This window comes from Panthera tigris, chromosome D4 (assembly GCF_018350195.1).
Source record: "Panthera tigris isolate Pti1 chromosome D4, P.tigris_Pti1_mat1.1, whole genome shotgun sequence".
NCBI lineage: Eukaryota > Metazoa > Chordata > Mammalia > Carnivora > Felidae > Panthera > Panthera tigris.
Genome location: NC_056672.1, coordinates 25,647,238 through 25,663,014, shown reverse-complemented (window position 1 = coordinate 25,663,014; position 15,777 = coordinate 25,647,238). Strand labels below are relative to the sequence as shown.

The window sequence follows — 15,777 nt, the reverse complement described above, 5'->3', positions numbered from 1 at the left end:
CTAACCGTTGAAGATCAACTGACAAAGTAGCAGGGATGGTCTTCTATTAAGTCAGCACAGTGACTGGACAAAATAATATTCCTTCTACAAAATTTGTGTGATTCTATCTCTGTCTCCAGAACCGGTGTGCGTGGTGACCCTTTTTTTTTTTTTCTTATTAATGTGGAGACTTGAGATGCATGTGTTTTGTTGCCTTTAATAAAGTTAAATTGTTGCTGCAATTAATAAAGTTTTTCTAAGGTTAAAAAGGACCTAGTGGAGGAACAGACCACAACATGTTTCCCAGCATGAGTAAATTTACAGTAGTTCACGGCAGGAGGGGCTGTTAGAGCAATACTGTGAGACATTTTGACCATGCTGCTAATGGTAACAGGGCCATTAAACTTCCCAGCCCCGCCTACTAAGCTCAGTTAATCACTAAGAAGAAGGAAAGGGAGATACTTTCACAATGAGATGATGACAGAAATTTCAAAGGGAACTACAAAATACTAAAATATGGAATAATTCAGCTAGAATAACACAAATGCTTAAGTTCTCTTAACTGAAATATCCATACCATTATATAAAAATTTGGTCCAGCCCGATCATTAATAGAACATGTGTGGCTCATGCATTTATTAATTGATGAATTCAGCAAACATTTATCAAATGCCTATTATGTTCAATGGATACATTAGACACCACAGAGGGTGTATTTTTTGCTTTAAAAATGTAGAGCGTTTGTTAATACAATACTTAGATGGTGAAATAGTAAAAGGGAAAGTTTTTAAAGAAAGCCCACCTTATGAATGAATAAAATCTCGGTAGGTCTTTCTTATTGAAATTAAAATGTTACCAGTTGCAAATTAATGGAATAGTCATAGTTATTGGGAATCATTGGTTTAGAATGATGAAACAAACACAGAAGACCATACAATACTCTTATGAATTACTCTTGGACTTAGTTAACAGTTTCATACAAAAAAAAGTGAAGCTGAACTCTATGAAACTGTGATGTAATTAAACACAATAGATATATTTTAAAAGTCTGCAAAGGGCAAGACCTGAAAGAAAAGCCAACTGACCACAAATCCAAGCTTTAAATAAGACATCTATATAACTTAAAGATAGTAGCTTATTTTCTGATTCCTGTAGTATGGACTTTCAGAAACAATTTAAATCCAACAGCCTAGTGTCAATCTACTGCTCAATCTAACTTCTCTTTAAAGAGCCCAAACTAGGAAACCATGATGAAGAAAAGCAACATATGACTAAGCCCCCAACCGGAGCTTCCCATTCTGATCTCAAATCTCTAGATATTTTGCAAAACTTTTTAAAATTCCATGGGGCGCCTGGGTGGCTTGGTCGGTTAAGCGTCCGACTTCGGCTCAGGTCATGATCTCATAGTCCGTGGGTTCAAGCCCCGCGTCGAGCTCTGTGCTGACGGCTCAGAGCCTGGAGCCTGTTTCAGATTCTGTGTCTCCCTCTCTCTCTGCCCCTCCCCTGTTCATGCTCTGTCTGTCTCTCTCTGTCTCAAAAATAAATAAACATTAAAAAAAAATTAAAAAAAAATAACTTATAAAATTCCAGTGTTAGTGAATAAGAAACCAGAACACGATGAAAAACTCCTGAACAAGAGAAAGTGAGAAAGTGGGGTTAAAGAAAATCAACACAGCCTCAAAGGGACACGTAAGTATTTGCTTCACAAAAGCCAATAGGGAAGCTCTAGGCTGACCCAAGACTCAAGGGGCAGATGGCAGGACAGAGTGGAGCCCCACTTCAGCTGAGCCACGGGGGCCACTGGTTAAGAAAACTGAGTAGATGCGACATATCCTGTCGCTACGCTCTCACTGTGGACACAGCATCCAGTAAGAGTTGGAGCCACTCCCAAATGGAAGCAATGAGCGCAGGAAGGTCACCAGAGAAAATCAGCAGTGCTTGGTACTGGTGACACCCTGGGGATACAGTGAACCCCAACACGGAAAAGGGTGTTTCAGTCATAGAAAAACTCAATCACTAGAGACTGTGGAAATTCAAAATTAATTGTTGGAAGGGAGAAACTCAGTATCCGGAGAAACAGCTGAAGGACAAAGCATGAGTAAACCAATTTTCCCATCATGTCACGCAAAAGGACAAACAGATGGGAAACACTACTGAAGGCCGAGAGGTATGGAGGGTGGAGCCGGAAGTGTAAACGTCCATCTACATAAATTAGAAAATCCTTCCAGAACTTCAGACATAAACCCTCACACTGAAAGAGTATGCTGCGTATCAAACAGCACTTTACAAAATCTTTTTTAGAATAAAAACACACACCTAGTTACATGATGGTGAAAATTTCAGAATAACATGGAAAAGGAGAAAATCCTCAAAGCTTCTGGAAGGAAAAGAAAAGCATAGGTGACCTGTCGAGAAGTAAGCATAAGACTGGCCTCAAGCTTCTTACCTGCAACATTGAATACAAAGAGAACATGGTACCACATCTGCAAAGTTCTAAAAGGAATTTGTTTGAATCTAGAATTTTATACTTAGCCGATTCCATTGAGAAGAAAATATACAGTCTTGAGTTTCCACCAGGCAAGGACTTCAAGATTTTTTTTTTAATTTCTCTGAATGAAATATTAGAGGCTACACGCCAGCAAAAAGAAAAGCTGCTCTAAAAGGTAGTAGGGTACAAGAGTTTAATGGCATGCAAAGAAACAGTAAATCTTCATAAAAGTCAAGTAACAATCTAAAAATAAAATCGTATTTGACAACAATCTGAGAGATGGGACAAGAAAGTAAAGAGAAATAAAGGTATCTTTTCCTGTCTTGTTGGGTGTTATCTCTAGATGCTTACAAGAAAAAATACGTTTTGATAGGGGCGGTGAATATTGGGGCATTATATATTTACAAAAAAACAAAAACATAAGGTATAGCTTTCAAACAAATTAAGAAAAAATAAAATAAAAAACACTATCAATGGAAGAAAAGGAAAACACTGTAGAAAAATAAGCAAAGGATGTAAGTAGATGATTCATCAAGGAATAGACACAATGTCCCATAAACACAGAAGAAACTCAATAGTCATCAGGAAAATGCAAACCAGAAAGCAATGACCTACCAGTTTTTAGACAAGCAAAAAAGTAAAAAGTTTGCTAATATCAAGGCATGCCTTGCTGGAGTGGCTATAATTTGGTACAACTGCTTTTTAATGCGCAAACCATAGAAGCCAAAACTTCTGCTTCCTGTTCTGGATCCCAGAAAAACCTTTTCATCTGTACACAGTACAAAGAGCAAAGAGTAAAGATACTCGTTGAAACATTTCTGGAGTGACGAAAAATGAGAAATAAGCTAAATGCCCAACAATATGGAAATTTTAATGTAATTGAGGTATATGCCACCATGAATACTGTGCAATGATTCAAAAGAGTATTACAGATCTCTAACCACTAACCTGAAAACAAGAAAAACACAAGCTTTATGTGTAATGCAGGTTATTTTTACAACAAAATGTATCGACCTTATTTGTGCAATTATTAATAAGTAAAAAAAAAAGTTTGGACAGAAAGAAAAATTAACAAACAACAAACCAATTTAAGAATACAAAAGTGGTAGAGAACTGATTTTACAAGGTAGCTTTAGCATCGTTGACACTGAAATTAATTGTGAATGTTACCATGAACGCAATGGTCCTAATGGAGCCATCAAACATATGCCTCCCAAATCATGACAGTGAATTCAAAAGCTCCTAAGACACACAGTTGACTAATTTGTAGGAAACAAATAAAACTTACTGAAAACTGACAAACTGACCAGGAAAAATGAGGACCAGTTCCCTCTTACCCTTACCCTCCCCCAATCGTAATAGTCTATCAATAACCCTATAGATTCAGCGCATTACCAAAAGCTGTCAAGACAAGTTGGCCAAAAATTAAAATTATTAAAAAAAAAAAAACCCGAAGAACTGGCTTCAGGCAAGGGCAAAGCAGACGTCTATTAAGAGGCCATTTGTGAACTAAGAGCATGACTTAGATGCGCTTTCTTTCTTCCTCTCAGTGGTTGCTGAACCAATGTGGTCACAACAGCCATGTGGACTTGGGAGCCAGCCAAGAGGCCAGGTGACTCAACACTGAATTTCTTGTCCCTCCAGGCGACTTCTCTCAGCGGTGCAAATTTATACCAGAACAGAGCACAGCTGCCCTCTTCTCAATCGGGAGGAGATATATATTAAAAGTTGGGTTTGTTTAAGTGTTGGCTAGCAAAGAAAGCTCAGGGAAGCTGTCAAGAGAACAAAGCCTGGTTCCCCTATGATAAAGCCCAAGGGCTCTGGGAGAGAAGAATCTATGGGAAGAGTAACTGCTGTCTTGTAAGCCCCTTCAGGGTAAGAAACAAATACTTCTCTTTCCTTTTATTACATTCTCTTTAAAAATGAACAACAGCTATATTTTCCTTCAAGAAAAATTGACCCCAAACAGCACGGTCTTCTGAAAACAAAGAATCGAATGTTCGTGGTTCATATACAGATTCCTGACAGACAGGAATCAGGTGCTACATGGCTTTCTGCTCTGTCACCAGCCACTCGGCCAGAAGATCAAATATAACTGTGAGCTAACTAACTGGCTGGACTACGCATATGTGAGTATTCGAGGAGGTACATCACAGAAGTCCTTAGCAGGAAAATCCTAACCAGAACGTTTGGGTTTTCCTTCCTTGCAAACACACTGGCACTCACAGAGAGATGGGACTTTGTCATAAGGTGCCCCCTTAAATTCTGGAGTTGTAAATGCTGAGGAGGAGTGGGGGCAAGATGAAGGAGGAGCCTGGAAACCCAAACATGGGAAAAGCAGGTATAAGGGCAGATTCGTGGTGCCCCATCAAGAGACACAGACATCTGGCAGCAAGACAAGTGTAAGGGAATGTGCTGGATTGATCTGCATTTTCTTGTACTGGGAGGACACTTTATCACCACGAGATCTTTCCCTCTCCACAGCCTGGGTAAGTAAATACGTAGCCAATCAAGTATTACACTCTTAGCAGATAGTTTTTGGATGGATGGATGGATGGATGGATGGATGGATGCGTGAACAGACAAACGAACAAAGAAACAAAGGAATCAACAGTGTACTTTTTCTCCATGCACTTTAAAGCCATCCACTCCGAATTAATATTCTACTTGCAAAGAATATTCAGCAAAGTTGTTCCCAGCTGATTTCTCCACACTGCATACAAATGTTGCCCAGCTCACCAGAGACCTCAACAGCATACTATATAAAATCTGGGTAGTGATAATCCTCCCAGACTCTCTACCACACCAAGGCAATTAGAATAATTAATAGCAAGTAGAATTCATTGATTCGAAAGTAAATTACCACAATTGGGTATCTGCAGGTTTGCCAGGGGAATATTCTTGCTGCTTTCATTTAGGCAGTACAAATCCTGAGTTTCTGGGCTGGATTTAGTCTCCTGAAGAGTCTTGATCCACATAATGTCACAGGAGCATGTAAATGGATTGCCCACCAGGATCCTACACAGAACAAAAATGAAACCAGATCAGGCTTCTCTTTTCTCGTTTTAACTACCCTAGTGTTTATGAAGCACTACAACATTATGAATTCTTTATGACCCACAATCTTTGGAAGTCATACCCACCTGCGCAGTTTCACAACACTTATTCATTCATTTAGCTAATACTTACTGGTCTTCTGCTAGGTGCAAACACCCCGTGGACTCTAAAGGATGCAAAGTAACGCAAAACCTTTCAGAGTAATAGGGAAACAAGACAGGGACAGAAAGAGCTATAATGTAGGATAGGAATGGATGTCTCATAGGATGGGGAAAAATAAGATGCCATAACAAATTTATCACAGCTATTATATAGTAAGCGAGATCTTAAGTCAAGATGCCAATAGTTAACAGTTGTCAGGAATGCTAACACACTTATTTCTGACCTGGCTACAGATTCGAGTGTTATTATTTAATGAGCTCAAACTACAGTGGGGAGCACAGCAATTTCATCTTACTTTAAAATGAGACTGTAAATACAAAGCTAAGATTAAAATGTTAGAGCCGGGAGGGTGGCGCCCCCAGCTTTCTGCACGATGCAACCACAGGTCAGCCGAACGGATGCCAAGAAGTTGGAGTAAATGTGACCAAGAGCCTGGAAGGGACTCTTAAACCTCCTACACATACACACACACACACACACACACACGCACACACATTCACGCATGCACACTCACGCATGCGCACACACACCAAGTTCAGGGTTTCTGAGAGCAAGGGCAAGTGAGCTCCAGACTGAGCCACTCAGCCCGCTGTGGGACGGTCTGCATAGAGAAAACCACCACTCAGCCGAGCTGCCTGGACTCCCATGGCCTACGAAGGGTAAGAGAGGAAGTAGTCAAGAGGAAAATAAAAACCACAAGAAAAAAATCTTTAAATGTTTATTTATAATACTCAGTGGCCTATTTAAGATGAATTCCATTTATGGTAATGAGCCTTTAAATGAGGCCATTTACAATCGTTACATAGGCTCTGCCTGGCATTAGCCACAATACTTAAGATTTCCTTGAGGACAGGACCTAGGCTTTGCAACATCATTTACTCCTGTGGTTTTCTGGTTGGGTTCTAAGAATCTCTGGGATCCCTAGAGACTCTTCCAGGAGTTTCTTTGGGGAAAATGTGGTCATGGCAGACTCAATTAATTTGTGTCCGCTTGATCGCCTCCAAGTATCCTTCCATCACCACAATACGATTTGATGCTACTGGAGACAGACTACAATGGGAAGACATCCACAATGCTTAAACTTCAACTAATCCAAGAGGCTTCCTGGCGCTCGAAGTACGTGAAAAACTAAAGAATCTTTCAAAAAAAGAAGGTACAACTAAATCCACAGAAGGGCTAAAGAAGTGAAGGATCTTCAGTTGTAACTATCGCAACGATCAATGACCACACAACGCTGGCAGACAGCTGGGGTTCAATTCTTCAGTCCCCATGCAAACCCCTCTTCCAGAGACTGTCAGAGCACATTACACTCATTCGCTTACGCTTCCATGTCTCCCACTAGAGAGCAGAATCCTGGAACACAGAAACTTCTCCCTACATCCCAGTCCAATATGCAACCAGGCCCACAATTAACATGTGTTTCGAGAACCGATTAAATATGCTGCAGGGAGAAAACAGAAATGTGTGAATTTGAAATCAGTGCTCTGATTTTTGACCCGTTGAGGAAATTTCCTGCAGTGATGCTCAAAATGTTCACACTGAGCATCTCATTCCATTTCACATCTTCCTTAAATTGTATGTGCCTATTCCTATGTGAGAAAGCTTACCACTTCAACTCCGCAAACTCAGTGTATTCCAATGACTGCCCATCGTTGACACGGGGCACCAGGCAACCCTCCTTATAACCCACTGATTTGTCTCTGCACTAATGGCATCTTCTCTCTGCACGTTTTCCTTGTGAATAGGGGCGGATCCTACAACCCAGGCAATATATACAGTTTGAACCAAAGCGACTGCCTGGGATTCAAAGGCCTCGTCCATCCGGCAACCCCACCTCTGACACACAGAGCCTCTGCTTTGGGGTGTTCTAGGCAACCTCCCCATAGGAATGTCAACAGTTTATATGTGTTTCATGGTGATAACACGAGAATTGATCACACCTGGAAATGCCGGCCAGTAGACATCAACACATTACAATCTTTTTCCTATCATTTTACAGCCAAGGAAATTAGAGAATAAGGGTATATACTGAGTGCAGTAGCAGACCTAGAAGGCAATGTCACAAGGATGGGCAGGGAGGGCAAAGGACGACCTCTCCACCAACGTTCACTAAACACCAGCGGGCACTGTGGTTGCGGATAAAAGCTGGAGAATGTTGTGCCCATGGCTATTTCCCCCTTGAATGGGTTTGCTTTCCATTAGGTCCTGGACATAACAAGGACCAAACATGTCGCCATTATGACACAAAGCATCCCCCGCCCGCCCACTCTCATCTTTTTCTGTTTTCCCTCCTTTAGGAAACAAATCTTTATGTAAAAACATTTAAACTCATCATAAATGATACCTTACTATTGAGATTGCTGGGTTAATTTGTTACTGAATCATGTTTTTTATGAGGGAATAAAAACACAAGTGGCCAAAACCTGAGAAATCGTTTTCTCAAGAATTTTGATATAAAAATGCATCCGCAGCATCACTCATTAAAAAAAAAAAATACTTAATTACTCTCTCCCCTGAAACTGTTACCGAATGACACACAATAATCATTACTTACAGTTCAGACAAATCAAGGTGACGAAAATGTTTCCTAGACAAGCTGGTCAGTTTATTTCGGGTAAAATTGCTGAAAGAAACCAAAAACATTAAATGTGAATTTGAAACGTTACCTCTCAAGAATAAAATATGCAAGTAGAAAACTGTTTTTCAAGATATAATTTCATTTAACCATGGTTCATTTGACCATGGTTCAACTATAATCTCTTTCTTCCATCTGGAATGACAATTTAAATTTTCCTGCCTCTCCTATAATTCTTGTTCATAAGAGGAGGAGAAGGATGGGAATACTTTCCAATGTGTCTTTTTAATCTCTTTCTTAACAAAAAGTTTATTTTTCATATGCTGATTCAGAGCCAAGTTATACACTTCCTAGAGATCTCTGACCTCTTAAACAATTAATAGGAGGAATAAACTTAATTTGATTTAAAACCATGAAACTCACTATGGGAAAAGATACTTTAAAATTAAACAGCATCATGAGTATTTTGAAATTACAAGACACATAAATATTTAACTGAATCTAACACATCCTTATAGGAAAGAATACACACTGATAAACTCTGATCGATTGATTAACTCTGCTGATTGTTTATACGTGATTTCTAAAAAACCTGATAATTCCAAGATAAGGACAGTAACAAAAAAAATCACATAACAAGGAATATGTTAGATTTCATCTGACACTATTCTAGCGACACATCATTTTAAGATTTGGACCAACCAGACAATGAAAAGTCCATGAAACCAAGTCATAAATACTAATGAATTTACTGACGTATTCCAAATATGTAATTTCACTCAATGGCAGGAGTTTCCGTTTCCAGCGATCAGTGCCATGAGGCCCTGAGTTGGGAAATTCAGAGCCATAATCCCAGCAACTGACTCGCTCTGTGGATTTGTTTACTGGTTGAATTTATTTAAAAAGTGTCTAATGCTTGGGTCTCCAGACATGTGCCTAATAACTAACAGGAATGTAAAATAAACATCAACTTTTGCAAAAACAGCCAAGCCCCCAACAAATTACAACGAGACTTTCAGTATCTGTTTCCTGCTCAGGAAAGGAATCGCTGGGCTGAGAGGTAAGAACAAGGGACCTGAAGGTGACAGTTGTCCCGACCCTTTACCTGAGGCTAGACTATTGTGTCAGCCCAACAAAATCATCAGTTGACCAGACATCCTGCTATGTCTGACCAGCCACCTTCACAGAGGGGTTCTAACCCAGGAGCTAATGTATGAGCCAACTCTGGTCAATTGAAGGAATACAGAAAACACCGCTTCAGGGTCTCCTGTTTCAAGAATGCGTGCGTCCTCTCCCGACTTTGTTCTATATTGAGATTTCCACTCATCCAAACCCCTACCTACACAGGGTTCCCTCTTCTTCCTATGCTTACTTCTTCTGTCTTTATACTGCGTGTAAAGTGCTCACCCACATGAAAAAAATAATTCACCGGGAAGTTGTAAAATGTGCCCACATACATCTTTTTCTCTTTTCTTTTGGAACGTGAATTAAGAATGAGTTTCCCTGGAGTATCATACACTGAGAAGTCAGTCTGTCTGTGTTCTCTCCAGTCTTTGAGACACAAACGTTTCCATCTTCAGAAATCCCTACCCTCTGAAGGAAAAACAAACAAAACAGCAAGAACAAAAGCAAACAAAAAACAAGCAAGCAAACAAACACATCCACGACTCTTCTTCCCAAGAAGAACCAGGAGAGGGGCGCCTGGGTGGCTCAGTCAGTTAAGCATCCGACTTCGGCTCAGGTCATGATCTTGTGGTCCGTTGAGTTCAAGCCCCGCGTCGGGCTCTGTGCTGACAGCTCAGAGCCTGGAGCCTGTTTCAGATTCTGTGTCTCCCTCTCTCTCTGACCCTCCCCCGTTCATGCTCTGTCTCTCTGTCTCAAAAATAAATAAACATTAACAAAATTAAAAAAAAAAAAAAAAGAAGAAGAACCAGGAAAGGGGGGAGCAGAGAAAGAGGACACTATGGTCAAGGTCTCGGTCAGCTACAAAGACAGCACCGGGAGCAGCTGGCCCTGTCGGGCTGCCAGCAGCACAGCCCAGAGTGGGGTCATACGCCAAAGAACAAGATGAGTTTTATGAACCATACTTATTATTGAGGCAAAAGCCAAAAAAGAGGAGGAGGGGAGGGAAAAAAATCAACAATCCTCTTACTGTTTGATGACAGAACATGGCGAAGGAGCTAATTAGCACCTCGGCAAAGTCCCTGGAAAATACACAGGCTGTCTTTTCTCACAACCCCTGGGTTCTCAGAGGCTGGGGAGGAATTAAAGGCACCAAGAAATAGACTCAGTGACCGGTCATAGAGGCTGCAGACAGTCACCACATGATGCTGCATATGCCCAGGGCAGAGGGAGGGGTGGTGAGACAGAATCCAATCTGAACTCCCCTAAAACCCAAAGTCAAATAGATTGCTCTTGTGCACATTTTTATGTTGTTGGGGAGACTCAGAGATAATCAGTATATCCCTGGAGTAAAGAGAAATGCGTTTCGTTCTCAGCTCCCTGGTACCCAAGGTGATATTCAGAGAAATCGCAGAAAATCAGATAAAACAAGGCAGTGCCTGAGTTCTAAGTCATAAGGACAGGTTGGGACTAAGGTCTGCAAAGGCAGACACCTCATTTGCTTCCTCCTCCCTCCCTGCCATTCTCAAAGCCAACCAGTGAATTTAATATTTGGGTGAGGAGGAGCCTCTCTCATCCATGAACACTGTATACGAAGCTTCCCGGCATCACCGAATGTCTGAATGTTGTCTAACTTCATTCTCTCTTAATACCTGACCGTGCCGACAAATGGCAAGGGAGTTTTTGCAGCTTCACCAGTGACTTGGCTTCCTGGCTACTGCCTTTTAAAGATACTATATAAGATATGTCCATCTCTGTGGTTTTCTGCTCTCAAAGGACACGTCTTTGGGAAACAGGGATAGATAGCTGGTTTTAGAGAAGCGGTCTGCAGCACATAGAATGCCATTCAAATTATTCTACCGTATAATCACCCTGAAAACATACATCAAGTGGCTTTGGTTTTCGTAAAAATGGCATGCAACAGGCAAGCAGAGAAAGTAGAAGAGATAGAGTAAGCCCTCTTGCGATTAAATCCCCTCATCGATAAATAAGTTTATTACTGAAACCACAATTAACCGTAGCCCAATGCCCAAATCACATCGTTAGGGGAAGTGATGGGGTGAAAATAAAATGTGGCTGAGAGAGTAATCCAGGTGTAGTGTCAGCTGTAAATACCAGAACTTAAGCCCCTGAAGTCATTAATTACATTTAAGTGATGGCTTTAGAGCATTTTGACTTTTGTTTCTGTCCAAGTTCTCTCGTTTTTGCTCTCAAGACCCATGCAGACATCAGATTTGTGCAGGCAACCCAACCACAGAGATGATGCCAAAAAGGCATTTAAGTGAAATGTGTTAATCAAGTTCCTTGGAGTTGTACCACATTTTTGCTGAATGTTGTATATCTTAGTTCTACAGACTTTATTTTCAAATCGACTTCATCATTAACGCCACCTATAAAATATGAAGTCATGATACTGGCTTTACGAAATTCATGTTTTTCATAAAACCCACAAATCTCCGGGGAGTGTCCAGGCAATCTGCTGCTAAAGAATGATTTCTTTTGTAACTGGTATGGAAATCAGTTGGGGAACTGTTCTCTTCAAGGAAAGAAAAAGGAAAAATATCCTAAGAAGGCTGATTCTCTAATTACACGGATGGTAGAAATTTTATTTCCTGTGCTCTTGTTGTAGGAGCACGGTCAGGGTGAGCCCTGGAGTCACAATTCTGTCACTTTCCATCCTGTGGGCTGGAGAAAATCCTAGAACTTCCTCAGTGTGATTTTATGTCCATGAACAGGAACCAAAGAGATCTTCCCTACCGATTGTCAGAAAAACCAAGCGCGATATCATGGGAGAGAGTTCCATAGGTAAGCTGTAGATGATGAGACACAAAAGCACGGTCGCAGAGAATTTGCAAAGCACAAAAAGACCAAAGAATGCCGGCCAACGAATTCCTCCAGCAGACACACCCCTTAACACTCGGGGCACAGGGAACACCAACCTGAGCTGAGGGGGAGGTAATCCTCTGTTGAATGAAGAAACCTCTCCAGGCGCCTGCGTGGCTTAGTCAGTTAAGCGTCTGGCTCTTACTTCAGCTCAGATCATGATCTCGTGGTTTGTGAGATCGAGCCCCACGTCCCTGCTTGGGATTCTCTCTCCCCCCCCCCCTTCTCCGCTCATTCACTCTCGCTCTCTCTCTCTCTTTCTCAAAATAAATAAATAAACTTAAAAAAAAGAAAAATAGTGAAGAAACCTCTCAGGAAGGCCATCCCTTATGGACCGCATGCCACCCTCTAACAGGACTTAGCAGCAGACAACCTGAGAGCTTCCATTGTCCCTATTTCCATCTGACCTCGGTTGACAAAGCATCAACGTGACTTCAGTGAGGCATGTGCTGTTTTGCAATTATCTGAACCTTTGGCATGTCCCATGATTGATTTTTCTCCGCTTTTACCAATCACAACAGATAGCTTTGAGAAAATGAACTTTCAAAAGAGGATCTCCGGGGGGTGGGGGTGGGAGTGGGGGCACTGGCAATTTTTAGTTCCCTAAAAAGGCCGAGGCCGTCAGTTTCTTTCAATTCCATTAGTTTGATGTCTTCCAGGGAACACGTAATGATTCCCAGGAAAAGAATCAAGGACCCTGTACCAGGACATAGTTTTCACATCAGACTCTGCTGTTGGCCTACTGCTCCATCTAAGATGGAAATGGCCCAGAAATCCATGAAAGGGAATACACAGGCTGTTCTAAGTACCCTTCTAAAGCTATTCAAAAATCAAAGCTAACATTTCTAAGCTACTGTCACACCTATACTAACTTTTAAGAAAGGAAGTTTATAGTTGCAAAAGAAGAAAACAGAGGGGGAAAATATTGAATACATTGGGTCCTGGGAAGCAAAAGCATCAACCTTTACTTACATGTGCTGTAAGTTGCTGTTTTTCAGAAACGCTTTATGAGCCACAAATTTTAATCCAGAATCCACAATTGTCCTAAGAAAACACACAGTTGCACGTATGTTAGAACGAATGGGTGAAGGCGCGCCTGACTGTAACACAGCATAAGAAAAGGTATAGGTATGCAAGCATAAGGTATGCAAGTCCTGAGTACTCACAGATTTTTCAGTCCTACGTAAGCTTCAACATCATCTTCGTTGATGATTTCCAACCTTTTCTGATTGGCAATGTAACTGCAAAAAGAGCAGAGAGTGAAAACCAGTCACCCAGAAGACAGTACACGAAAGAATGGGTAACCTCATCCCGCCTCACCAAGGTGGCGACCCCTCTCCACCCACCGCAGCCCCACCCTTTTTCTTAAAATACAACAAAGGGAGAAAAACTGAATGTGGCTAAGAAACCATGATTGATCAGGTTTCAAGGTCAATGACAGATTCACCAAGTTTCATTTTTTTCTTAATCTTGTATCACTCTTTCAACTCACAAGTCCAATCTGCCTCCCCTCTCAAGGTACCCCCTGTGTCGAGAGATGAAAATAATTTGGACATGTATCTGCTGCCTCTGAAAAGTGTTTCGTCCTTATGGTGACAGCCACAGGGATGCTGGCATCATCACACGCAAGACAAATCACATCTTTCCCCACATGCCAAGAGAACCAGTCACTCCTTTTTACTTCCTAAAACACTGAAGCAGATTCTCCTCCCCGTTCTCCTTCCTCCTCTGCTCCCTTCCTTTCTCCCCACTCTCTCTTTTCCTGGCCTAGGATCCCCTTTGTCTATCTGTCAGTAGCAATACCAATTTCTCCTTTTGGGAACCACATTTCATAAAGCCCCACCACATGGCCCTAGGGCACTCTCTGTAGGAACCCTCCTCTTCCTCACCCGCCAGACCCTCAAATGCAAGAGTGAACTGGTGACTGGCAGGACAGAGAATTCTATCCCCTTGGCCATGATGATTGCTTCGACATGTGCGTGTGACCTCAAGCAGACCAATGAGAATTTTCCTTAGAACTGAATAAATGAATGCTGGGACAGAGAGAGACTCTTTCTCTGGGATCATAGTTGAAAGATTATACTGGCCCAGGGCCTCCATGAGAAATTTTTCTGCCACAAGGAAAGAGACTGTCTAACAATGAAGTCAGCATACAGAAGGACAAAAGAGCTATGAGGGGCATCTGAGTGGCTCAGTAGGTTAAGCAACCAAGTCTTGATTTCGGCTCAGGTCATGATCTCAGGATCATGATGAGATCAAGCCCTTGCATCGGGCTCCATGCTGAGCGTGGAGCCTCTTGGGACTCTCTCTCTCTCTCCCCCTCTCTCTCTCTGTCCCTCCCTGACTCACTCGCTTGTACTCTCCCTCAAAATAAATAAATAAACATTTTTTTAAAAAAGAGCTCTGAGATATAATAAGAGAGAGGACCCTGAAAAATGCCACGTGAGCCTTTGGATCCAGACATCTGTGAAGTTAGATGTCACTAACATTAGTTTGATCTGAATTTCTGTCACTTGCAACCAATAAAATCCCTTATAATACAAACACAAAGCTATTAAAACTACCACCATAGAATTTCCTTGCTCTACCATAGAATTTCCTTGTGCTACAATTATCTGAATATTTTCTTAGGTCACAACCTTTTTGAAGACAGCTGGATCCTGTTCAATAATTCTTAATATGCACCACAGCATATAACAAAGTACCTTGCACACGGTAGGTGTTCAAAGGGTCAAGGGTAGATAGATGGGTGAATGGATATATGGATGGATGGACAGAAGGATAGATGGGCAACACTATTTGGAGCTGGAGTTCCAAAGGCACTATAGGAAGCAGTATCAGGATAGATCTCCCCCCTTTCTTTTTCAAAAAAAGTTAAGACATGTCACATATTCCAATTAAGACACTGAAAACAAATATGCAGCCCTGCTCTTACTAACACGAGGTAAAATGAAAAACATAGTAACCGATGCAGGAGAAGATACAGCATCTATCAGTTGCTTCTACACAGTCCAAAGAATGAAAAGTGGACATCAAGATATATGGTAAGAGTTGGGGTGCCCATTTTTGGAAAATAAATTTCAGAAATAAAGTAAAATAAGGAAATGCTCTGAGAGAACAGAAAAGGACCAAAGAAAAAATAATTTTCAAAGGACCCACATTAACATTGTCCCCTGTTTCATAAAAAAGCAACCTCCAAGATAGAAAGCCATCTTCTGCTCAAGGATCTTGGCTTTCCCTGATATCCAGGGCCTGGCACTTAATAGGTGTGCAGGAAAGATTCATTCCCTTTTCTTGTTCTACTACACTAGGAGGAAACACTTCTCAGACTCCAACCTAACGCTCAAAGAATTTTCAACATCAAGATTTTTTATGAAATGTTTCAAAATCATCACAATTTTGATTATTTAAGTTATTCAACTAACATTTTCAATAGAGACCACAGTGACCCCCCCCTTCTTCTAAATTATCTCCCAGCAGGAACTTTATTCCAGAGACCCCTAAATATTAA

At 41.2% G+C, this 15,777-nt stretch overlaps 1 protein-coding gene across 3 annotated transcripts in view; it reads right to left on the bottom strand.

Moving 5' to 3' along the window:
- Window positions 1-15,777, bottom strand: part of NTRK2 (neurotrophic receptor tyrosine kinase 2) — a 331,706-nt gene that overhangs the window by 289,893 nt on the left and 26,036 nt on the right. For all 3 annotated transcript variants that reach the window (XM_042963894.1, XM_042963893.1, XM_007091116.2), the window contains exons 2-5: window positions 13,433-13,507; window positions 13,239-13,310; window positions 8,241-8,309; window positions 5,331-5,485 (exon numbers count right to left, since the gene is read on the bottom strand). In XM_042963894.1, the coding sequence (XP_042819828.1) occupies window positions 5,331-5,485; window positions 8,241-8,309; window positions 13,239-13,310; window positions 13,433-13,507 (371 nt within the window). The remainder of the gene's footprint in view (window positions 1-5,330; window positions 5,486-8,240; window positions 8,310-13,238; window positions 13,311-13,432; window positions 13,508-15,777) is intronic.